Source organism: Mobula hypostoma, chromosome 9 (genome assembly GCF_963921235.1).
Source record: "Mobula hypostoma chromosome 9, sMobHyp1.1, whole genome shotgun sequence".
Taxonomy (NCBI): domain Eukaryota; kingdom Metazoa; phylum Chordata; class Chondrichthyes; order Myliobatiformes; family Myliobatidae; genus Mobula; species Mobula hypostoma.
The window spans coordinates 88564619-88590553 of record NC_086105.1 but is presented as its reverse complement, the minus strand read 5'-3'; the positions used below and the strand labels follow the sequence as shown (position 1 = coordinate 88590553).

Here is a 25935-nt window from a genome sequence, read left to right as displayed (position 1 = left end):
TCCAGATTGGGTAATAAATCCATTCCCAAAATTTATCTGGGTGAAAGACTCATTTTCTGTATGACTGCAAACTGAGTCAAACATTGTGCGAAGATTACAACTTCTGACTTATTGATAGAAGATGAAGAAGTTGTTATACACTATCAACCCCAAGATTCTTTAATGCTCATTAAGGCCAGCCACTACACCTTCTTGGGTCGTCTATCTAAATACAGACACTAAGTGTAACTTACACCACTTTTAATGACATCTTCCAACACTTTGTTGAAGATTGTGTTGACTGATGGGGTCACACTCAACCAGATTTGTCCCATTCTCTGTAAGCAGCGTTCATTTGAGCAATTTTCCACACCACCAGCATTATAACCAGGTCTCTGTTTGATATCATAACTTTTACTATATCTAGCACTTTTAGCTGTTTCATAACATCACAAGGAGTCAATCAAATATGATGATTTCTGCAATGGACAAATACACAGGATGAAACTGAGTTAGACCACACATGTGCTGGGCTCTACCTTCGTTGAATATGGAGATGTTCTGTTAAATGTTTATTTTTCACCACCACACAACTGAATGTGGCAGAAATGCAGAACTTCAATCTGCTCTCTTCATTTAGGATTTTCCTCTTAAAAATTGAACATGGCTTTTTCTGGTTAGTATATTGCCACCGAGGCAACTTGGCACATCATTTTTACTTCTATTTGGTACTACTGCTAGTATGCCATCTTCAAATCATGTCAAGTTGAGTATACTGTCATAGTGAGGCAAAGGGTACAACAAAAAACTTGCTTGCAGCAATATCACAGGCACACAGAACACACAGAACATAAATAATACAAGACAGTGAAGGAGATTGTGCAGAGCAAGACACTACTGCAAAATAAACACATTCAGAGCTGTCCATGGTAGTGCAAGAGGTGGTCTATAGTGCTCTGTTGCTGAGGTAGGGTTTGGATTGTACAGGATGGTTCAAAAACCTGATGTGTAGAAAAATAGCTTTTTGTGAACCATATGGTATGACACTGCAGGCTTCTGTACATCCTGCATGATGGTAACTGCAAGAAAAGGGTATGAACTAGATGGTGAGAATCTTTGAACAGGATGACACTCTAACACTCTGTGTCGAACTAGAGGTGGCCCCCCAGCCTGATGATAATGATAGAGTGAGCAAAAGTTTGAGCCAAGGGATTACAAATTGTGGTGGAATACAAATACTGATGGTTTTCATGTATGCTCATTTTTAGGCTGGTCAATCTATTCTGAATGAAAGCAGTTGATGATTGGACAGCAGAGAATGACCTTCAAATGAAAATGGAACTTTGTCTGTTCAAGGATCTCCTAAGAGATTGGTTACTCCTCAGAGTATTGTCATAGACAGGAATGTCTACAAGTATGGAAGACGCTAAAGCCATATAGCTGGAGGAACTCAACAGGTCAAGTATTACTTGTGGAGGTACAGGGATAATTGACACTTCAAGTCAATCTTGTCAATAGGACAGGATCTATTCAGGGATTTTACTGAAGTACTATGGAACATCAGCTGAAAAGGTACGATAATGTGAGTACTGTATTATTTAGTTTTGTTGTTCATGATTGTATGACAATTCTTCCAACTGAAACACTAATACAACCCTGCCCCCAGATATTCCTGAGGTAGTCTATTTGAGGTCAACTGGAAGAGAGTACCTCTCTTGTGTTTAAATTCAGTACAATGATTCTTACTGGACTTAATATATTTTAATTGAATGGCTTGCTAAGCCACTTTAGAGGAAAAGAGGCAAATAAACACCAGATTATGAAGAGGAGCAGATTTTGTTCCCAGAAGGACGTGACTGAACAAGAAGAGCAGTTACAAATTGCAGTTCAAAGTAAATTTACATCAAAGTACGTACATGTCACCATATACAACCCAGATTCATTTTCTAGTGGTCATACTTAATAAATGCAATAATTATAACAGAATCAATGAAAGACCGCACCAACAGGGTGGACAATCAGTGTGCAAAAGACAATAAATCGTGTAAATACAAATATGTATGAAAAACTGAAATAATAATAACTAACTAAATAAATAGATAAATAAATAAATAATCAATCAATATATATCAAGAACATGAGATGAAGAATCCTTGAAAATGAGTCCACAGGTTGTGGGAAGAGTTCAGTGATGGTGCAAGTGAAGTTTATCCTTTCTGGAATATTGTATTGGAGAGTATAGCCTTTAACAGTCCCCTTTAAAGGCTAGAGCTGCGGCTTTTAGGTCCAGGGATACCAGTCACTACATAGAATCCAGGCGTGAACTCCAGAAAGCCATTAAGGGCACCAAGAGGCAATATCGAGCCAAGTTGGAAGCCCAGGCTAACCAGAGGGATGCCAGTAGACTATGGCAGGGTCGAAATGAGATCACTGGGTGCAAAGTTTGCGGATGACACGAAGCTGGGCGGCAGTGTTAGCTGTGAGGAGGATGCTAAGAGGATGCAGGGTGACTTGGATAGGTTAGGTGAGTGGGCAAATTCATGGCAGATGAAATTTAATGTGGATAAATGTGAAGTTATCCACTTTGGTGGCAAAAATAGGAAAACAGATTATTATCTGAATGGTGGCCGATTAGGAAAAGGGGAGGTGCAACGAGACCTAGGTGTCATTATACACCAGTCATTGAAAGTGGGCATGTAGGTACAGCAGGCGGTGAAAAAGGTGAATGGTATGCTGGCATTTATAGCAAGAGGATTCGAATACAGGAGCAGGGAGGTACTACTGCAGTTGTACAAGGCCTTGGTGAGACCACACCTGGAGTATTGTGTGCTGTTTTGGTCCCCTAATCTGAGGAAAGACATCCTTGCCATAGAGGGAGTACAAAGAAGGTTCACCAGATTGATTCCTGGGATGGCAGGACTTTCATATGATGAAAGACTGGATGAACTAGGCTTATACTCATTGGAATTTAGAAGATTAAGGGGGGATCTGATTGAAATGTATAAAATCCTAAAGGGATTGGACAGGCTAGATGCAGGAAGATTGTTCCCGATGTTGGGGAAGTCCAGAAGGAGGGGTCACAGTTTGAGGATAAAGGGGAAGCCTTTTAGGACTGAGATTAGGAAAAACTTCTTCGCACAGAGAGTGGTGAATCTGTGGAATTCTCTGCCACAGGAAACAGTTGAGGCCAGTTCATTGGCTATATTTCAGAGGGAGTTAGATATGGCCCTTGTGGCTAAAGGGATCGGGGGTATGGAGGGAAGGCTGGTGCAGGGTTCTGAGTTGGATACTGAATGGCGGTGCAGGCTCGAAGGGCCGAATGGCCTACTCCTGCACCTATATTCTATGTTTCTATTAAAGAAAAGGCTGGGAATATCAATAACTGTGACACTTCCCTTCCTGACAAACTTAACGTATTCTACACAAGATTCAAACAGAAGAGGAGCGTCCTGCTCCCTCCGGATGAACCAGACCTGGTGGCATCGAGACTCGACGTCACTGAGGAATTCACCTCGAACAGAAGACAAGCGTCCTGCTCCCTCTGGATGAACCGGACCTGGTAGCATCGAGATTCATCATCACGGGAATTATCCTGGGTCATACTGACAGCGGTCTACATTACCCCCCAGGCGGACGTGGAGTGTCCTCTTAACATACTGTATGCCAACATCAGGGAACTTGACACCAGGTATCTGGAGGCTTTGCTCATTACAGCTGGGGACTAACCAGGCCAACCTCAGAAAGGCGCTGCCAAAGTTATAACAACATGTCTCCTGCCCCACTAGAGGCCCGAATATACTTGACCACTGCTACACAGCAGTCAAGGATGCCTACCGTTCCATCCCACGACCTCATTTCGGAAAATCGGACCATCAGGCCATACTCCTCCTCCCGGCTTACAAACAGAAACTGAAGCGGGAGGTCACGGTGTCAAAAGTAGTGTCGCGTTGGACGGAGGAAACCGATGAGGTCCTCCGTGACTGCTTTGAATCGGTGGACTGGTTAGTATTCAAGGATTCGTCAGCTAACCCGGATGAGTATGCCTCAGCTGTCACGGTCTTTATTTGGAAATGCACGGAGGACTGTGTGTCTCGCAAGACGATCCGGGTATTCCCTAACCGGAAACCTTGAATGAATTATGAGGTCAAGTCCCTTTTGAAGGCCAGGCTGCTGCTTTTAGGTCTGGAGATACCAGTCGCTACACGGAATCCAGGCGTGAACTCCGGAAAGCCATTAAGGGCGCCAAGAGGCAATATCGAGCCAAGTTGGAAGCCCAGGCTAACCAGAGGGATGCCGGAAGACTATGGCAGGGTCTAAATGAGATCACTGGGCGCAAAAAAAAAGCTGGGAATATCAATAACTGTGGCGCTTCTCTTCCTGACGAATTTAACATATTCTACGCAAGATTCGAACAGAAGAGAAGCGTCCCGCTCCATCCGGGTGAACCGGACCTGGTAGCATCGACATTCATCGTCACCGAGGAGGATGTTAGAAGGGCCTTCCTGAAGATAAATCCAAGGAAAGCGACGGGCTCAGGTGGCGTCCCAGGACGGGTTCTCCGGGCCTGTGCAAGCGAGCTAGCTGGAGTGTTTGCTGACATCTTCAACTGCTCCTTGCTTCAGTCTAAGATCCCCTCGTGTTTTAAGAAGGCAACCATAATCCCGGTGCTGAAGAAGAGCAAGGTGGCATGCCTGAATGACTATCGACCTGTGGCTCTGACATCAATTGCTATGAAGTCCTTCGAGAGATTGGTTATGGCACACATCAACCACAGCCTACCGGTCAACCTCGACACTTTGCAATTCGCCTACCGGAGCAACAGGTCAATGGCAGATGCCATCTCTCTGGCCCTACATTCCTCCTTAGAACACCTGGAGAATAAAGACGCATATGTAAGGCTCCTTTTCATTGACTACAGCTCTGCCTTTAACACCATCATTCCAAATAAACTGATTCCTAAGCTCCAGAACCTGGGCCTTAGCACTCAGATCTGCAGTTGGATCTTCAACTTCCTCACAGACAGGACCCAGTCTGTAAAAATAGGGGACAAGCTCTCCTTTTCAGTCACTCTGAGCACCGGTGCCTCACAAGGCTGTGTACTCAGCCCCCTGCTGTACTCACTGCACACCCATGATTGTGTAGCCAAGTTTCCATCAAACTCAATATATAAGTTTGCTAATGACACAACAATTGTAGGCCGTATCTCGGGTAATGATGAGTTCGAGTACAGAGAGGAAATTAAGAACCTGGTGGCATGGTGCGAAGACAATAACCTATCCCTCAACGAAGGAATTGGTCGTTGACTTCAGAAGGAGTAGCGGACCGCACGACCCCATTTACATTGGTGGTGCGCAAGTGGAACAGGTCAAAAGCTTTAAGTTCTACGGGGTCAATATCACAAATGACCTGACTTGGTCCAACCGAGCAGAGTTCACTTCCAAGAAGGCCCACCAGCACCTTTACTTCCTGAGAAAACTAAAGAAATTTGGCCTGTCCAAGACCGGAAGAAGCTGCAGAAGATCGTGAACACGGCACAGCACATCACACAAACCAATCTTCCGTCCTTGGACTCATTTTACACCGCACGCTATCGGAGCAGTGCTGCCAGAATAATCAAGGACACTACCCACCAAGCCAATACACTTTTCGTCCCTCTTCCCTCCGGGAGAAGGCTCAGGAGCTTGAAGACTCGTACGGCCAGATTTGGGAACAGCTTCTTTCCAACTGTGATAAGACTGCTAAACGGATCCTGACCCGGATCTGGGCCGTACCCTCCAAATATCCGGACCTGCCTCTCGGTTTTTTTGCACTACCTTACTTTCCATTTTTCTATTTTCTATTTATGACATAATTTGAATGTGTAATATTTACTAATTTTTACTATTTTTAATATAGAAACCATAGAAAAACTACAGCACAGAAACAGGCCTTTTGGCCCTTCTTGGCTGTGCTGAACCATTTTCTGCTTAGTCCCACTGACCTGCATACTGACCATATCCCTCCATACACCTCTCATCCATGTATCTGTCCAATTTATTCTTAAATGTTAAAAAAGAACCCACATTTACCACCTCGCCTGGCAGCTCATTCCACACTCCCACCACTCTCTGTGTGAAGAAGCCCCCACAATGTTCCCTTTAAACTTTTCTCCCTTCATCCTTAACCCATGTCCTCTGGTTTTTTTCTCCCCTTGCCTCAGTGGAAAAAGCCTGCTTGCATTCACTCTATCCATACCCATCATAATTTTATATACCTCTATCAAATCTCCCCTCATTCTTCTATGCTCCAGGGAATAAAGTCCTAACCTATTCAACCTTTCTCTGTAACTCAGTTTCTCGAGTCCCGGCAACATCCCTGTAAACCTTCTCTGCACTCTTTCAACTTTATTAATATCCTTCCTGTAATTTGGTGACCAAAACTGAACACAATACTCTAGATTCAGCCTCACCAATGCCTTATACAACCTCATCATAACATTCCAGCTCTTATACTCAATACTTTGATTAATAAAGGCCAATGTACCAAAAGCTCTCTTTATGACCCTATCTACCTGCGACGCCACTTATAGGGAATTTTGTATCTGTATTCCCAGATCCCTCTGTTCTACTGCACTCCTTACCTTACCATTTACCCTGTATGTTCTACCTTGGTTTGTCCTTCCAACGTGAAATACCTCACACTTGTCTGTATTAAACGCCATCGGCCATTTTTCAGCCCATTTTTCCAGCTGGTCCAAATCCCTCTGCAAGTTTTGAAAACCTTCCTCACTGTCCACTACACCTCCAATCTTTGTATCATCAGCAAATTTGCTGATCCAATTTACCACATTATCATCCAGATCATTGATACGGATGACAAATAACAATGGACCCAGCAGTGATCCCTGTGGCACACCACTAGTATATTTTTAATATTTAATATTTGTAATCCAGGGAGTGGGAAGCGCAGAATCAAATATCGCTGTGACGATTGTACGTTCTAGTATCAATTGTTTGGCGACAATAAAGTACATAGTAAGTATAAAAAAAATCCAGGCAACACACATCAAAGTTGCTGGTGAACGCAACAAGCCAGGCAGCATCTCTAGGAAGAGGTACAGTCGACGTTTCAGGCTGAGACCCTTCGTCAGGACTGACAAAGGGTCTCGGCCTGAAACGTCGACTGTACCTCTTCCTAGAGATGCTGCCTGGCCTGCTGCATTCACCAGCAACTTTGATGTGTGTTGCATGAAAAAAATCCTGTTGTTTTTGGATGAGCTGCAATTCTCCAGACTAATCCCAAAATCTGAACTCTGCACTTCATCTTTGAAATTAATGATACTTAAAAATTCTATTAGACCGAAATAAACTGGATATAAGGAAGATGTTCTGGGATGAGGTGTTTAGAATTGGGTCTTGGTATGAAAATAGTGCAAATATGTAAGAATGGAATGTGTAGAATTTTTTTTGATTTGGGGATGGTGAACCTGTGGAATTCACTACCACTGAAGGTGATGGAGATGAATTTTCTGAATACATTTAAGAATGAGCTTGATGGACTTTTAGCCTCAAAGAGTATGAGAAGACAGTGAGAATTTGGTATTTAGGGAAAGGATCAGCTCTATTGAACGGTGGAGGAGATTTGAAGGAAGAAATGGCATACTCCTATTGAACTGCTATGTCCAGGCTTTGCATCATTTGGGCAATAACGTAACCAGTATGCCATTCCGACGTTCCTTCTGAAAATTCTGACGTTGGGTGTGATAAGCATTGGCTCAGCTGTGAGGTATCCCACAGCTGAATAAATTTATCAATTGTCACTGTTGGGACACATACATGTGGAACAGGTACATACGTGAGGAACAACTACTTAGGCAAGAAACTCAGGTGGGCAGCTTATAGCACCAGCCTTCAGGTGAACTGAAAAAAATAAATAACAAAATAAGTCATCTGATAAATAGCAATGAAATTGCTTGTTGAACTAATGTTGAGTTTCATTTTGAATGCCAAATTGAAACATATTTCTGTATCTACAGTACATTAACAACCATCAAAGCCTGCCTTATCTCAGCTTGTGCAAGGATTCATCCAGCTATAATACATCTTGGCTGGTGAGAAGGTTAATGTGAAAATTGCACTGCATCTGAGCTGACGTGATTTATGACTTAACAGAGTCATGTGTGCACTCAAATCAGTTAATTGGAAGTAATGTTCAGCCTCCAGCTGTGGAAACAATTTCTAACCTCAAATGCACTGTATGTACAGAATTTTGAAGTTGATAAAGCATAACACTAATAGTCCTTTTTAGATAATAGAGGTCATAAGCTCAAATTACGGACCTCTCTAGAACTCTACTCGTCAGACACAATTAAGTTTCAGCAGCTTAATACCAGTAAAATGCCTTGTAGTTGAATAAAATGAAAACTAGAAGCACTCAACATGCAAGGGAGCTCTGTGTGTCTACGGTGGTGTGTGTGTGTGTGTGTGTGTGTGTGTGTGTGTGTGTGTGTGTGTGTGTGTGTGAGAGAGAGACAGCGCACTCAGTGGAGAGGGGGTGTGTGTGGGGTGGGTGGTGTATGGGTAGCTCTAGTTAACATTTCAGATCAATTGCACCTAATGCTCTATACAGGCCCAGAATACACAGACAAGGTGCTTCACAGCTTACTTGGATAATCATTTTCTGGTATGATGCTGCTTCTGCCTATTCTGAATTTTGCTTGCTACTAATCAAGCTGAGAGCAAAAGCATGCAGGAAAATGAAATCAGGCCACTGGTGCATACCTCCTTGTGACAGACCCTCCTTGTGACAGACTAAGAATCATTTCACAAACCTGAGAGAAAGGTTTTTAACACAGATGTGGGAACAAATGGCAAAGTTAGAATCAGAATCAGGTTTAAAACTACTGACAGATGTCATGAAATACATTAAAGTTGCTGGTGAACGCAGCAGGCCAAGCAGCATCTGTAGGAAATGTCATGAAATACGTTGTTTAGCGGCAGCAGTACTAAAGAACTATAAACTACAATTATGTCTACTGCCGTCACTGTGTACTTATGTAAAACCTAGGTAGGTAGTTAAACACCTTCTCAAAAATCACCCAAGCCAGAGCTTTTTTTTCAGGGTTTTTAATGAGAATTACTTCTTAAAAGATCTTGCTTTTCTAGGTTAAATAAATAGGGGATAGAGATGGATGTCTTTCTCCAACTTGTGCTTCAAGTTGAAATCTGAATTAATCAGTACAGGAAGTGACATAAAATACAGTTTATGTACAGGAAGTGATGTTCAAACAAAATGAATAGGTTATTTGGATGAATTATAACCTAGATCTTCCCACCTTTCGAGATTTAACAGATCTCTTAGCACACCGCCTGTTCTCTCACACCTCTTGTCGACACATGCCCAATACCTCATACAGCACAACAAGCGAGTCTGGTGGAATGCCTGAAATTAAACTATCATCCAGAATAAAGAACCAATCCTAAAGCAACAGTGAATCCTGCATAACACAGGTTCTAAATCAAATCCAAATGGGGTATAACATCTGCAGCCACTTGATGCACAGAATGGCACATTAAAATTCATGAGGAATGTGACTTTAACAGTATAACAATATTTTGCCTTTCATAGAAAGCCTACAGTTAAACAACACTGGGTGGGAGAAACAGAACAAAAAATCAATATTCCCATTAATAAGCTGAAGTATAATACTAATTTTAATATTACAGATTGAGATCTACAGATGTAAACTGTGATCTGAATAACTATCTAGTTGGTTTGAAATACTGGTTTAAAATGAGGGGAAATTATGAAGCAAGGAGATCATTCTGGAATCGAAAGCAGAAAATTGAAGGCTAATATTTGGCATAAATTTTCACAACTGATTCAATTGGCAGATGGTCTCATGGCACAGATACAAATCTAATGACGAGGTTGTCCATCTTATTTCAATGAGGAGGTGGAGTGGTGAGATAGTGGATACACTAAAGAACATTACTAATTGACAAAAAGTTTTGATCTGAATGTCTAATATTTGATGAATGAAACGGAGCTCACTGTGGTATATTAATTAGGTGTCTGTGCCAAGTAACTGGAATCAGAATCAGTATCTTGCCAGTATGTGAAACATACCAGAATTGATTGTGGTTGGGTGCCAACCATAAAACACAGGACAATATCACAACAGACAACACTATAGCAACCAACCATGCACAAGACAATAGTGCAAATAGCCATGAGCAATCAACAATTAGCACAAACTTCAATATTCAAATTTAAATAAATGTGAACATATGAACAGACTCAATAATTATCAACAAAACAAGGATAGCAGGAAAGAGCACTTAATGAATGTTGTGCAGGGACAGTTAGGGTATTATACCTGAGTGAGTTTTGTTGAGAATTAGGATACCTACAGGAAAGCAGCTTCACAGATGATGTATAGTACTGGTGGTGATGGATTTGTAGAGCCTCCCTAATGGCAATTTGGTGAATAGGTAACTACTAGGGTGGGTGGAGTCAGCAATAATTTTTTTTAGCTCTTTTCTTCGCTCTAGAGTCGGTAGCTGATAGTCAATGATCTTTTGCTGAGTGGACCACTCACTGCAACCTGGACTTGGAGAGGGAGGAGGCGGTGGGAAACCAAACAACAACAGAGATGGTCACAACACTCTTAATAATAGCTGAGTAAAAATTCATCAGGATATGCCCTGAGATGTTAAGTCATCTATGAAGGCGTAGAAAGAATAATATCTGCTGGGCTTTCCTGGTGACAAGCATAACATGCTTGTCCCCTTTCAATGTATCAGTAATGGTACACCCTGGGAATTTGAATGACTTTACCACAGATACAGCTTAACCATTAATTTCCCGGGTGGGGGGGGGGTGCAGACAGGTAGGGGGTTGACGGTGGAAGTCAATACTCATTTCCACTGTCTTGATAACATTAAGCCCCAAGTTGTTACAAGCACTCCAAGCTGCAAGACAGTCTACCTCTCTTGAATAGTTGGTCACATCATTATTAGAAATGAGACCAATTGCAATTGTATCAGGCTCAAACTTTAAGATTTTAATTGAATTGTCTGTGGAGGTACATCATTTGTATAAAGTGAGAACGGGAAGGGTGAAAGAACACAGCCCTGGGGAGAGCCGCTGTTTATAGACATTGGATTGAACAAGTATGTGCCCCAGCCTTACATACAATTTCCATCCTGTCAGGAAGGTTGTATTCCTGACAGCTTGCTGTGTAGCAACTGCAGAACAATAGTATTGAAGTCCACAAACAAGATCCTCACACAGATGTTGGAGGAGTCCAAATGTTCAAGAATATAATGAAAACATAAGTTAACTGCATCCTCAGCTGAGCAATTTGTTTTAAACTGTAGCAGGCCAAGACAGATTAGTAGTGGACAAAGTAGGTCAACATCAGACATTCTTGAGTTTTCACAGTTACAGAAGTCTGAGCATCTGGCTTATAATCATTAAGTCTAGTGAAAAGCCTTGCAGAGGGTGGTTAGGGGAGCAGAGAAGGTTATTGGGGTCTCCCTACCTTCCGTCCAAGACCTCTTTCAGAGTCGATGCCTCCAGAAGACACGGTACATCATTAAAGACCCCTCACACCCTCTCCATGAACTGCTTGTTCTTCTGCCATCAGGCAAATGTTACAGGAGCATCAAAACTAAAACCACAAGGCTACTAAACAGCTTCGTCCCACAGGCAGTCAGACTGCTAAATATCTGCTCTGCCTGACTCTGCTTTGGACACTTCTAACTTGCACTGGACACTTATAGCTTGATTTTAACTGACATATGGCTGTTGTGTTTTACTATTTATTGTTATGTTTTATTATTTAGTGTTGCATTTGTTATGTTATGATTGCACTGCTCCTGGGAAACGCTGTCTCATTCTGCCCTGCAGAGCTGATGTACGATTAGAATGACAATAAAGTTTTTTGAATCTTGAAGCTTGAATCTTGAATCTTGGGAACTGGAACAATTGTAGCAACTTTAAATCTGCTCTGCAATACATAGAACAAAGTTCTACTTAAAAGTACAGAAAGTTCATGATAAATTTTCTCACCTGGTTGTATTCTTAAGATTATAATCAAATGATTTAAAAAGTACCTTCTCCCTTCATCATTTGATATTTTTGCTGAATGTACCACATACATAAACATAATTGCAGAAACCACTGCAAACAGATCTACGAAGCTCATTTACTTTTACAGATAGCTCAGTTAAAATGACAAACATTCTAGCAGATCCAAATGCTAGATAGAGTCCTGATGAAGGGACTCAGCCTGAAATGTCAACTATATTCTTTTCCATAGATGCTGCCTGCCCTGCTGAGTTCCTACAGCACTCTGTGTGGATTTCCAGCATAACAGATTTTCTTGTGTTTGCAGCAGATCCAAAGCTCTGATTACTCAGTCATAATTCCTAAACAAAGCAAATCCAGTGGAAAATCTTAACAAAAAAGAATTCCACTCCCCCGATTAAGCAATTCTATTATGTATTTAAAAAATCTGTATTATCAACAGCATACACAATTTATTCCAAAGTAATATCATCTTTTAAAATTCCTGGTTGTGTATGTTTTTTGCAAGTTCACTCAGATTTGCTCAGTGGCTTTGAAGGAATATTACTAGCATGATTTACAAACCCCATTTCCAGAAAAGTTGGGATATTTTCCAAAATGCAATAAAAACAAAAATCTGTGATATGTTAATTCACGTGAACCTTTATTTAACTGACAAAAGTACAAATAAAAGATTTTCAATAGTTTTACTGACCAACTTAATTGTATTTTGTAAACATACACAAATTTAGAATTTGATAGCTGCGACACACTCAACAAAAGTTGGGACAGACGCATGTTTACCATTGTGTTATATCGCCTATCCTTTTAATAACTGTTTAATAGTTTGGGAACTGAGGATACTAATTGTAGTAGACTTTGCAAATGGAAATTCTGTCCATTCTTGCTTGATATAAGACTTCAGCTGCTCAACAGTCCATGGTCTCCGTTGTCTGATTCTCCTCTTCATGATGCGCCATACACTTTCAATAGGAGATAGATCTGGACTGGCAGCAGGCCAGTCAAGCACACGCACTCTGTGTCTACAAAGCCACGCTGTTGTAGCCCGTGCAGAATGTGGTCTGGCATTGTCCTGCTGAAATGAGCATGGACGTCCCAGGAAGAGACGTCGCCTTGATGGCAACATATGTCTCTCTAAAATCCTAATATACACCTCAGAGTCAATGGTACCTTCACATACATGCAACTCACCCATGCCGTGGGCACTGATACACCCCCATGCCATCACAGATGCTGGCTTTTGCACCCTTCGCTGATAACAATCTGGATGGTCGTTTTCATCTTTGGCACGGAGAACTCGACGCCCGTTTTTTCCGAAAACTAGCTGAAATATGGACTCATCTGACCACAGCACACGGTTCCACAGTCTTTCGGTCCATCTGAGATGAGCTCAGGCCCAGAGAACTCGCCCCCGTTTCTGCATGGAGTTGATGTATGGCTTCCTCCTTGCGTAATACAGTTTCAAGTTGCATTTCTGGATGCAGCAACGAACTGCGTTGAGTGACAATGGTTTCCCGAAGTACTCCCGAGCCTTTGATGGACGCTACTTTTATATCCAGTCATGATACCTCACCTGCTACCAATTAGCCTGCTTAATGTGGAGTCTTCCAAACCGGTGTTACTTGAATATTCTGTGCACTTTTCAATCTTATTTTAACTCTGTCCCAACTTTTGTTGACTGTGTTGCACCCATCAAATTCTAAATTTGTGTATATTTACAAAATACATTTAAGTTGGTCAGTAAAACTATTGAAAATCTTTTCTTTGTACTTTTGTCAGTCAAATAAAGGTTCACGTGAATTAACATATCACAGATTTTTGTTTTTATTGCATTTTGGAAAATATCCCAACTTTTCTGGAAATGGGGTTTGTAAATATGATTCCAGAACTCAATACAAATACCACAAATGATCACAGAAATCATGAAAATTTTGAATATGCTACAATATATAGTAAATTTCTGATCTAGAATTGAAATATCATTAATTTGTTTATTATTGTCCAGGCACAGTGAAAAGCTTGTCTACATAAGTGTTCGTACAAATTGATTGTGTGCATGGAGATTGTACAAGGAAAACATAGAACATAGAAATCTATAGTACATTACAAGCCTTTCGGCCCACAATGTTGTGCTGACCACGTAATCTACTCTAGAAACTGCCTAGAATTACCCTACCACATAGCCCTCTATTCTTCTAAGCTCCATGTACCTCTCTAAGAGTCTCTTAAAAGACCCTATGGTATCCACCTCTACCACTGTCACCGGCAGTGGATTCCATGCACCCACCACTCTCTGTGTGATAAACTTACCCCTGACATCCCCCTCTGTACCTATGTCCAAGCACCTTAAAACTATGACTCCTTGTGTTAGCCATTTCAGCCCTGGGAAAAAACCTCTGGCTATCCACATGATCAATGCCTCTAATCATCTTTTACATCTCTATCAGATCACTTCTCATCCTCTGTCACTCTAAGGAGAAAAGGCCAAGATTATTCAACCTATTCTCATATGGCACACTCTCCAATCCAGACAACATCCTGCACTATCTCTATAGTATCCACATCCTTCCTGTAATGAGCTGACCAGAACTGAGTACAGAATATAGTGTAGAAGCTACAGAGAATGTGCAGTGCAGGTAGACGATAAGATGCAAGATCATAACGAACTAGATAAGATGGCATACTGACCACACTATGAAACTGGGGAACCATTTCAATAGTCTTATAACAGTGTGGTAGAAGCCGCCCCTGACCATGCAAATACATGCTTTCAGGCTTTGGTATCTACTGCCTGATGGGAAGGGGAGTAGAAACCATGTCTGGGATCAAAGGCTCTTTAGTTATGCTGGCTGCTTTATTGAAGCAGCAAGAAGTATAGATAGAACCCAAGGAGGGGAGGCTGGTTCTATGATGTGCTGACCTACATCTACAACCCTCTGCAGATTCTTGTGGTCATGGGCAGAGCAGTTGCCATACCAAGCCATTATGCATCCATGCAGTATGCTTTCCATGGTGTATCAATACAATTGGTAAGGGTTGATGGTGGCATGAAAAATTTCCTTGCCTCCTGAGGAAGTAGAGGTACTGGTGAGCTTTCATCACCGTGGTTTCAACGTAGTTGGTCCAGACTAAGCTATTGGTGATGTTCACTCTTACGAACTGGGAGCTCTCAACCACAGCAGTTTCTTGAATTTTGTATTGTAATTTCTATGCACGTATACAAACAGTCCTCCCCTAATCAGATTGTTCTGAACTACAAAATAGGTTTAGCTGAAGAAAGCTTTTCGGCCAATTGGATGCTATCTTTCTTGAATTAAATTCCTTCCAAATAGAAAACACAGTCATGATCTTTCTTCTCAACAGTTTGATTGTATACTGCCCTCTGCATGAAGAAATATTTCTCAACATATTTCATAACTACAAACATGACAAAAAAATAATTTATTAAAAACTTTATGGGGTATTCATCTTTTGAAGGTTCCACCTACACAAAATGTACAGCAAACCTTCAGAAAACACAAGCCATTATGCACAAAAATATAATTACATGTCAACACAATCTCTTATGCAGAAAGTTAGAGCAGAGAAACAGTCTAGATCATGAGCATATGTCTCTGTTTTTGCTTCCAATCACACTCTTGCCATCTTATTTCTTCTCATTTCATCAATTTTTCTTTCTGTTCTTTTCTCCCTCATGCACCTTTTATGGGCTTCCACTAAATGCTTTTATATCCTTAACTCCAAATATTCCACATGGCATTTTAAGTTCCACATTCTCACCAGGCTGTAAGCTAGGATGTTTTTTCTGATGTTCTCACTAAATATTGACCAGCAATGTTCCGATGATTATAAACTAAACTTTCTATAACCTACACTTATGAATGATTAAGGATGTGCTATGGCACAGCTAGATCTGCTGATCCACAGCTTCAGCAACCCAGGTTCAATCCTGATCCCTCTGATGCTGTCTGTGTGGAGTTTGAATATTATTCCTGTGACTGTGTGGGTCTCCTTTTCAGACATCGCACCCTGCAAAAACTCATTTCAGGGACGTATCACCACCATTTCAGGGAGGTAGCACCCCCACCAACCTCCAAGGGTGTATGTAATACTTTGTTTAGTGATTTTGTGTAATCTGCAAACCAAGTTGGGTATATGCAGCAAATGTTAAATTAAAATATGTACTTATATTATATTATATTATCATGTTTATTCTATTACGTAGGACATCAATAGCGTAGCTCCTTAGCAGCTAGCCAGCTAGTTGAAATAACGTTAGCTATGCTGTAATGACACTTGTTAAACTCACCTCAACATGTCTTTTATATTTTAACCCACCATGGGCAATAGAAAAGTCACTGTTGCAAACAGTGCAGCGAGCAACACTGTCATTATTTTTGAGGTCGACTGTAAAGCCCGCCCACAGAGAAAACTGATAGGTCTACTTATCTGGGGTCCCCAACCTTCTATGCACCACAGACCGGTTTAATATTGACAATTTTCTTGCGGACCGGCCGACCCGGGGGGTGGGGGTGTGGGGGGGGTGTTAATCACGACCGGAATATAGGTGATAAGTCAATAGCATCATAACATTTTAAGTAACGTTTGGATATTAAACACACAGCACATATTTTCACCGTATGAACATATAAAATCATTGCAACACACCAATATCGCTGAATCAGTGGGAGCCCTGGGCTTGTTTTCCTGCAACAAGACGGTGCTATCGAGGGGTGATGGGAGAGAGAGATACTCGAAGGGGGTTCCTTATGTCCAGTCTATTCCGCAATTTAGTTCTCGTTGCATTCATTGCAGAAAATTCCGCTTCACAGCGGTATGATGTTGGAAATGGAAGCAACATTTTCAGTGCTTTCGTGGCTATCTCAGGATATTCAGCCTTGACTTTGATCCAGAATGCCGGCAGAGATGTTATGTCAAACATACTTTTCAGCCCGCCGTCATTTACAAGCTCGAGGAGTTGATCTTTTTCCCACGCTGACATGGATGACGCGCGGGTAATGACCTCGCGTGCGTTCAAGTTCAACAGTGCGTGACAGGGAATGAGGAAAGGTACAAATGACTCATATCGTTTCATATCGCCAAACCATATTGTTTCCTCACGGCCCGGTGGCTGAGGACCACTCTTAGCACGAAGAGAGACCAATCAGGATGCTCGCTCTCCCTATCCCTCTCAAAAAAATCTATTTCCGGGATATTGTATATAATTTCCGGGTGTCAGAGAGCCACTATCGATATGCGGGAGACTCCCGGATCTTCCGGGAGAGATGGGATGTCTGCCTTTTGGGATTCCAGTTGCCTCCCATATCTAAAAGAGCTGCAGGATGATAGATTAAATTAGTCACTGTAAAATGACTGGTTCCTTAAAGTTGTTATAGCTGAGGGATGGTAGCGTGGGATAAGCTCCCACTACCTTATTAAATGATCTCAAATTGCTTCCGACAATCAAGTTCAGCTCCTGGCCTTCATGTATGGTTCAGCTACTAGGCCCAGCAGAACCATTTCTACTGACAAAAGAAGGGGAAAAGGTGTGTTACTGGTGCCTTAAACCCAGTCACCGAGCATCGCAGCTCAAAAGCAGGAATACTCTGATCTCAAACATCCACTGCCTTGTGGCTATACCCAGTCATGGGGAAACCTCGAGGAAAAATTCGGAGCAGGAGTCCCTAAGGCGACTGTATTGAGTTCAATACTGACTCATGGTACCACTGGTGCCAAACTGTATGGGTCTCCACCATTCCTTTGGATTCAGTTCCCTGTCTTGCGTATCACATGGACAGCTGCAACGCAACTTCCATGCTCGACCTTGACCAACAGAGGGCCTTAAGGGAAAAGTGGCTATTTACATGAATGGTAGAATGCAGGGATAGTTGGTAGAATGTGGGAAGGATAACATTATTGAAAGATTCGCATAAATAGGTAAATCATGATCAGCAAACAACTATTTTGAAGGGCTCATTTCCATGTTGTCACTTCATGACTCTAAGTATTTATGACATAGTTTTTTTTTCATATTCTTTTTATTTTTTTATATTACAAACAAAAAAAAGCACATCTACAAAAATCACGACCTTAACAAAATCTAATTAAATATTGAGCAGCAAAAGGGAGAAAAATATAAAGGCAAAAGTAAACATACACAGCAAAGGTGCACCGCACCAAAAAAACCTCAGTCCTCACCCCGTTATAAAGTCCAATACAGGGCCCCATATCCTTTCAAAGATGTCCCCTGTCCTCATTACATAGTCTCAGTCTCTTCAAATGTCAAGTATTTGTCAGTTCTCTCAGCCACAGATTGTATGTAGGCACAGAGTCCATTCACATTTGCAGGAATAACTTCTTAGCAATCACCATGCCAAACAATACAGCCTTTTTTTCATACTTATTGGCTGAAGATAGGGAGCTTGTTGCTCCAAGGATGGCTATGAGCGGGTCTGGTTCCCACCGCTTCCCATAAGCCTCAGAGAAGCAGTGAAAAATACTCTTCTAGCATGCATAAAGCTTACAACATGACCAGAATGAATGTGCAAGTTACCGTTCACAGATTTACATCTATTACAAACTGGTGAAACATCAGGGTAGAAATTGTGCAACTTTTCTTTGGAATAATGAAGTCTATGTATTGTTTTAAATTGTATAAGTCTGTGTCTGACGTTGACAGAACAATCAGGTACAGGTTTCCCCTGCCATCCGAAGGTAGAGCGTTCCTATGAAACGGTTCGTAAGCCGGAATGTCGTAAAGCGAAGAAGCAATTACCATTTATTTATATGGGAAAATCTTGTGAGCGTTCGCAGACCCAAAAATAACCTACCAAATCATGCCAAATAACACATAAAACCTAAAATAACAGTAACACATAGTAAAAGCAGGAATGATATGATAATACACAGCTTATATAAAGTAGAAATACTTTTCCACAATCATTGCTTGAACTGTTCTCCGTAGCGAAAATCTTACGCAAGTGCCATCGGCAGAAACACGGCGCAAGCGTACTCCAGTAACCTTTAAGCTATGAAGCTGCCAAATCATACCAAATAACACTTAAAAATACACAGCCGAAATAAAGTAGAAATAATGTATGTACAGTGTAGTATCACCTACCGGAATCGGAAAAGCACGGAGCACACTGATGATGGTGTCTTAGACTGAGTCGTTGGAGTTTGGGTGGTGCAGTGGCCCCCACCCTCCAGGCAGCGAACCGATACCGATCCGCGAAGCATGCAGGGGTCCAGCGGTAGCTGGGACGCACACAGCACATCTTTAAGAAAAAAGCCAAAATAAACAAGCTAATTAATTAGGTGCTACCCGGCACGTAAATGTCGGCCCAGATAAGAGACGATTGCTGATTGCATCGTCTCTGATCTGGGCCGACAATTACATGCCGGGTGGTACCTACTATATTTCGACTTTTTTCTTAAAGATGTGCTGTGTGTCTCGTGTCTCCCGGCTACCGCTGCATTCTCCATGAATCGGTATCTGTCCACGGCCTGGGTGTTGGGGTGGTGGGACACTGGGGTGTCATCTCGTCGTCTGTTTCCATTAGAGCAGGCAGCTCATCTTCTCCTATGACTGCCTGCCTCGATGTCGAAGGTCGAGGTTCGTCGTCTGCTGTGGCTGATGTGGAAGGCTTGCTTGACTGCTGAGCCTCGCGCATTTTTCTATCATACAGTTCTTTGTAAGCACTCAAACCATCCTGCAAATATCCCCTAAACCGGCGTACCCATTCAAAATTAAAGTTGTACTTTATCATTACGCAATCAGTTTCGATTGTTATCCTTTCCTCTTCCAATTGCATCAGCTCTTCATCTATCAAATCTTCGTCATGGGATGCCAAAACCTCTTCAACATCATCTTCATCAGCTTCCACAAGCCAAACTCACTTTGTCCTTACTTCGTTCACCACGATCAAAACGCTTAATTATGTCTAGTTTTACCATAAGTGTAACACCCTTACGAGCTCTTTCAGGCTTTTCCGATACCTTAGAACTCATCTTGCAAACAGCTGCTCACAGGCACGTGTTTAAGCAATGCCGGCTAGAATGCAGTTCCGAATCCGGGGGAGAGCGGCTGCTCGGGGCGCGCGCTGCCTTTTTCGTAACAGTGAAAACACCTTCTGTTAGCGAAAACAGGGTACTAATGTAGGTCTTTCGTAACAGTGAGGTTTTGTAAAGCGAACGTTCGAAAAGCGGGGGACACCTGCATACTCTTTAAATATTCATCCCAGACCTCCTCTGTCAATTCTATACCCAATTCATCCACCCATGCTTGTTTAAGACCTGCAGTATTCACCCGAGCTCCATTATGTAGGATCTGATAAAAATAGGATACCGCACTACGAGTAACAGGATCAAATTTATTTATTGCCTCCAGGGACTCATGTATGTCTAAAACTTCGAAGTTAGGTATATATTTCCTAACGTAATCTCGAATTTGTAAATATCTAAAGAAAACTAGATGCAGGGATATTGTAAACTGCTTGTAACTGAGCAAATGAGGCAAGGTTTCCATTAATATGTAGGTCATCTACACTACAGATGCCTCTCTGTTTCCAGGTAGAAAAAACAGTATCATTCAGGCCAGGCAAAAAGGAACCATTGTCACAAATCGGAGTGTTAATATAAGTTTTTGGGGTCTTAATGTGTAGTTGAATCTGCTTCCAAATTCTTATACTACTGCCAACCACGAAGCTGTTAACAAAACGTGACTTATTAACTGCAGTGGGGCTATTAAGGACAGCTGGTAAGGAAATCTTCTTACAAAGCATTCGCTCTATGAGTAACCATGCTGGGCACGAGTCTGAGGTAGGGGGTGGGCCTTTTTTCCCACTATGCAAGAATGGATAGATGGGCAGCCCAGTAATACATTTTAACGTCCGAAAAGGCAAAACCACCTGCTTCCTTGGGCTTTGACAAGTGCTTTTTAGTAATTCTAATGGCTTTATAATTCCAAATGAAGGGTATAATAATTTAATCCAATTGCTTAAAATATGACAGAGGAATAAAACATGGAATTGACTGGAAAAGATGAAGATATTGTGGCAGTACAATCATCTTGATTGCGTTTAACCTGCTCAACTTTGTTTCGCCAATGCACTTGCAAAAGGTCATCTGGGTTTTTTGTAATAGTCATACCAAGATAGGAAAAATTATCATAAGTTGTTTTAAAGGGAATGGACTGTAAATACGCTGTATTAACCACTACAGTGACTGGCATTAGTTCACTCTTTTCCCAATTAATAGAGAAACCTGAGAAACTACCAAAATTATTAATTAGTCAGAAGGGCGGGTATTGATGTTTGTGGGCTGGAGATGTATAAAAGGACATCGTCAGTGTATAACGAAAGGTGATGTTTATGTCCATGCATATCAATGGGAGATACCAAAGGGTCCTGTCTGATGCTAACAGCCAGTGGCTCAATGATAACTGCAAACAAAAATGGAGAAAGGGGGCAGCCTTGACGAGTCCCACGATGAATTGCAAAAGGGGAGGAAATATTCTGATTAGTGATAATAGAAGCAGATGGGTGTGAATAAATTATCTCAATCCATTTAATGAAAGATGGTCCAAATCCAAATTTCTTAAGTGCAAACATCATATTTGACCATTGACTACAGCCTCTTCTGCATGTTTTGTATATAAAATATTGAAAAGACGACGCAAATTAAAATGCATATGTCTACCTGGCATAAAGCCAGTTTGATCTGGATGAATAATAGAACAAATGCATTCTTTTAACCTATTGGCCAGGACTTTCCCAAGAATTTTGGTTTCAATGGGCAGCAGCGAAATGGGGCGATATGATGAAACCACCTCGGGATCACGGCCTAGTTTTGGAATCAGAGAAACATTGGCTTTACATAAAGTGAATGGCAATCTGGAAGCTGTCCTAGAGTGATTAAACATTTGTAAGAGCAGAGGTGACAATTTTGAACCAAATATTTTGAAGAATTCCATGCCCAAACCATCAGGACCCGCTGCCTTATTATTGGAGAGGGAAGAGATGACCTTCTTGATCTCATCTAGGCTTATTTTAGCATCAAGTATATTTACTGAATCTGTTGACAGTGTGGGCAGATTCAGATTATCAAAAAATGCATCCATAGCTTCAACGTCTGGACCGCCTTGTGATTGGTAAACATTAGCATAGAACTCCACAAAACACTTATTAATTTTTTCCGGGTCCGTCCATAAAAAGCCATCTTTAGCCTTTATATGATGTATGGTCCTGGAGGCTTGCATCTGTCTTAACTGACGGGCTAATAACTTATGGGGCTTTTCACCAAGCTCAAAATACCTCTGTCTGACTTGTGTCAGTAGTTTTGAGACACTCTTGGACATTATAGAATTATACTCATACAGTAATCTTATTAAGTAATTCTGCTTCCTGGTTTATTTTGTACGAAGCTTCCAGATTTGCCAACTGATCATCTATTTCAGTTAACCTTTTCTTGAATCTTCTTTTTTCCACTGTCTCATATGCTATTATGCAACCTCTAATAACCACCTTCATGGCCTCCCAAAGAGTGGAATCATCAACACCACCCACATCATTGGTGCTTAAGTATAAATCTATCTTATCTGAAAGATAAGAGCAAAAATCCTTATCCTTTAGCAAAGCCAACTATATTCACTTCTTTTGTGGTTCAATTTGAGTATAAGGGAGACAGGAGCATGATCTGATATAAGTATATTATGGTAAGTGCAACCGACTACTGACAAGACAAATTTCGAATCTAACAGAAAATAAACAATCCTAGAGTAGGATTTATGTACTGCGGAGAAATATGAAAAATCCTTCTTCGTGGGATTAAGAAGTCTCCAAATATCCACTATGTTATATGATTGCATGAGATTATTAAGAGTTACACTATTTTTAAGATAACAAACTTGAGGACGTTGTCTATCTCGGAGGAAGTTTAAGATGCAATTAAAGTCTCCACCTACAATTAAGTTAGAGTCAGACAGATCAGGCATGGCCTTAAAGAGGTTCTGAAAAAAAACTGGATCATCACAGTTGTGCCCATACACATTCACTCGTGTCAATAGTATAGAATTTAATATTTCACTTACTATTGCATATCTGCCCCTCTGGTCAGCGATAGTTTGTGTGTGAATAAACGGTATGGTTTTTTTTTATTAGGATTGCAACACCTCTAGTTTTAGTACTAAAATTCGACTGGTAGACCTGAGATGCCCAGGAGGGACAAAGCACTTTCGCTGCTGTTTCCTTAATGTGCGTTTCTTGGAGAAAACAAATATCAGCTTTGAGTGTACGAAGATGTGCATACACCTTCCCTCTCTTCAGCAAACTATTCATCCCCCGTACATTCCAGCTGACAAGTTTAGTCTCACCAATGCTGTGCATATGCGAATTAGATGTCATATCTGCTGCTTAACAGAAAAAATATGCTGTATGGTCGTAGCATAACACAAACTGTAATTCAAACAAATAGATGTGCTGTAGCAACCCGTTGAGAAACACAAAAAACCCTCCCAAAAATAAAAACACACCAGGAGTAGTACTTCCATACCCCTAACCTAGAGTCAAAGCTATATCCAAGAGCCAATACATGGCCAGGAATAGCGAGATAACTACCCATTACTCACTAAACACTGGAGAAACACCTCTTCACAAATACACTATGAAATATAAAAATAAACAATAACAATCAGTCCTCACCCACATCTTAGAGTGAGCTTATTTTTCAGTTCCTCATGTACTGAACATAACAGTCTCCAGATGAAGCCGCTATCGATCAACGACAAATCCAGTAACACAGCGTTAATTCGTTTTTAGGTTGATATGGTGTCCAAATGCCAATCTTTAACTTCTCGGCTCAGGAACTCCTCCGCTATGGCTGCAGTGCTGAATGTACAGGTGCTATTGTTAACTGTAACCACAAACCTTGCCGGATAGCGGAATCCACACCTAATTTTCCTGGCTTTGCATTTCTCCTTAATGTGCGGAAAATCCTGACGTTTCCTCATGGTAGCCAAGGTTAAATCCAGCTAAATGAACACCGGACGCCTGTTATATAGCAGCAGATCTCTCTCCCCGGACAACCGTAGCACCAGCTCTTTAACCTGGTAGTGGTGTAGCCTCGCAATAATAGCTCTCGGCCTACCATTTTTAGCAGGTGCTAGGCTCCGGTGGGCACGGTCTACTTCAATTGGCTGGTGGAAATATTCTTCCCCCAGCAACTTTGGAAGCAACGTGGCTACAAATTCCGTCGGCTTATTGTTTTCGGCTTTCTCCTGAACTCTGATAATGCAAATGCTTAGACGGCGAGACCAAGCTTCAAGGTCATCCACTTTAAGCCTGTAGCTGTGTGTTTTGGGATATTAGGCTATCAAGCCATCTCTCCAACTCTTCAATTCGCCTCTCATATGATTCGGCAGCATCCTCCATTAAAGAAACACGCTTACTGACTTCGGTTAGAGACGCTGTTAGGTTCATGATTGACTTATTATCCTCTGCATGTCTTCCGTCTACCAAACTGTACAGTTTGTTTACCGCCACAAGGACTTCTTCAATGGTAGTTGGGACCGGGACCCTAGCAGCATGAACTTCAGCTTCTCCTGGGTCCGCTAGCTTCGCAGAGCCCTCGCCAGAATCTTCTACTCCTACGCCCTTTTCTTGTTTCTTCCCTTTACCTCGCTTCGTCATTTCGTTCAGCCTGTTACAACTCACTTCAGTCACTTAAAAAATAAGAATTAACTGCTATTTGGGTGAGGCAAAAGGTGAAGGTAGGTGCAGCTCCCGGGACCCCACGTGACCTCATTTATGACACAATTAAAGAAAATTCTGAAAGAGAATTCTAAGCTCCTTGAAGTTCCTACTGTTTGGAAACTCAAGTCACTTCTATGATCATCTGACCCAAAATGCTCAAGCTAGTAATCACTTACCTCCAGTTCTGAAATATGTGCCTGCAGATTTTGGGTCATGTTCTCTGCTTCATGAACCCTCCGGTTCAGCTGTGGTGAGTAATTGGTAACCAACTCATTGTCATAGGAATCCAAGATGCATTTCATCCCATCACGAGCCTAAACACATCAAACAAATGGATTAAAAACATTGAAATATCATTTTCTTCCTTGAATGCTTTTCAAATACAACTTTGTTGGGAGAATTATAAGTTACAAGGAATGTTGGGTTACAGAGAACAATAAGTTCCATGAAGGTGATCCTACACAGCCTTTAAGATTCAAATAAGGCCTGGGCATCTGTCACTCCGCTCCTCTGGAATGCTCAACAGGTCCAAATATTACAGAGGGGTAATAGCATTGCTGACCGATGACTAGGTCAGAGCTGGAAGTGGAATATGTAGATTCTCCGGGGGGGGGTAAATGGGGAGTATAAGACTTACAAACTTTGATACATGGCGAAGTTCCAGCAGCAACATTGCCTTTGTCAAGACCTACAGGCTGATAGGACACACACACTGCACTGACTGGGTTTCAGTGAAGTCTCTGAGAAGATTCCACAAGGAAAAGTAATCCAATAATCAGAAACAATGGAATTCAAAGAAAATTAGATCCAAGATTGACTTGATGACAGGAATCAGGTGATGGTTACATATTGATTTTGTAAATTAGTTGCTGTGACCAGCTGTACTTGCAGGGACCAGTGCTGGGATTCCGGTTCTTTGCTATAAACATTAAAGAGGAGATATAATTTGCAAGTTTGCAGCCAATATAATTGGTCATGCTGTTGATAATACAATCTTCAGCTCTACAGCAATATTAACAAGACAGTAAAATGGACAGACCAACATCAAATGAAATTTTAAGTAAAATCTGAGCGATGCATTTGTGAGATCCAATGCAGCTAACACACATACAATGTATAGTATGGTAGGACACCA

The 25935-nt window shown here is 41.5% G+C and overlaps 1 protein-coding gene across 2 annotated transcripts in view; it reads right to left on the bottom strand.

Moving 5' to 3' along the window:
- mad1l1 (mitotic arrest deficient 1 like 1) overlaps positions 1-25935 on the bottom strand; it is a 1178242-nt gene that overhangs the window by 809947 nt on the left and 342360 nt on the right. For both annotated transcript variants that reach the window (XM_063058642.1, XM_063058644.1), the window contains exon 12: positions 24977-25114. In XM_063058642.1, the coding sequence (XP_062914712.1) occupies positions 24977-25114 (138 nt within the window). The remainder of the gene's footprint in view (positions 1-24976; positions 25115-25935) is intronic.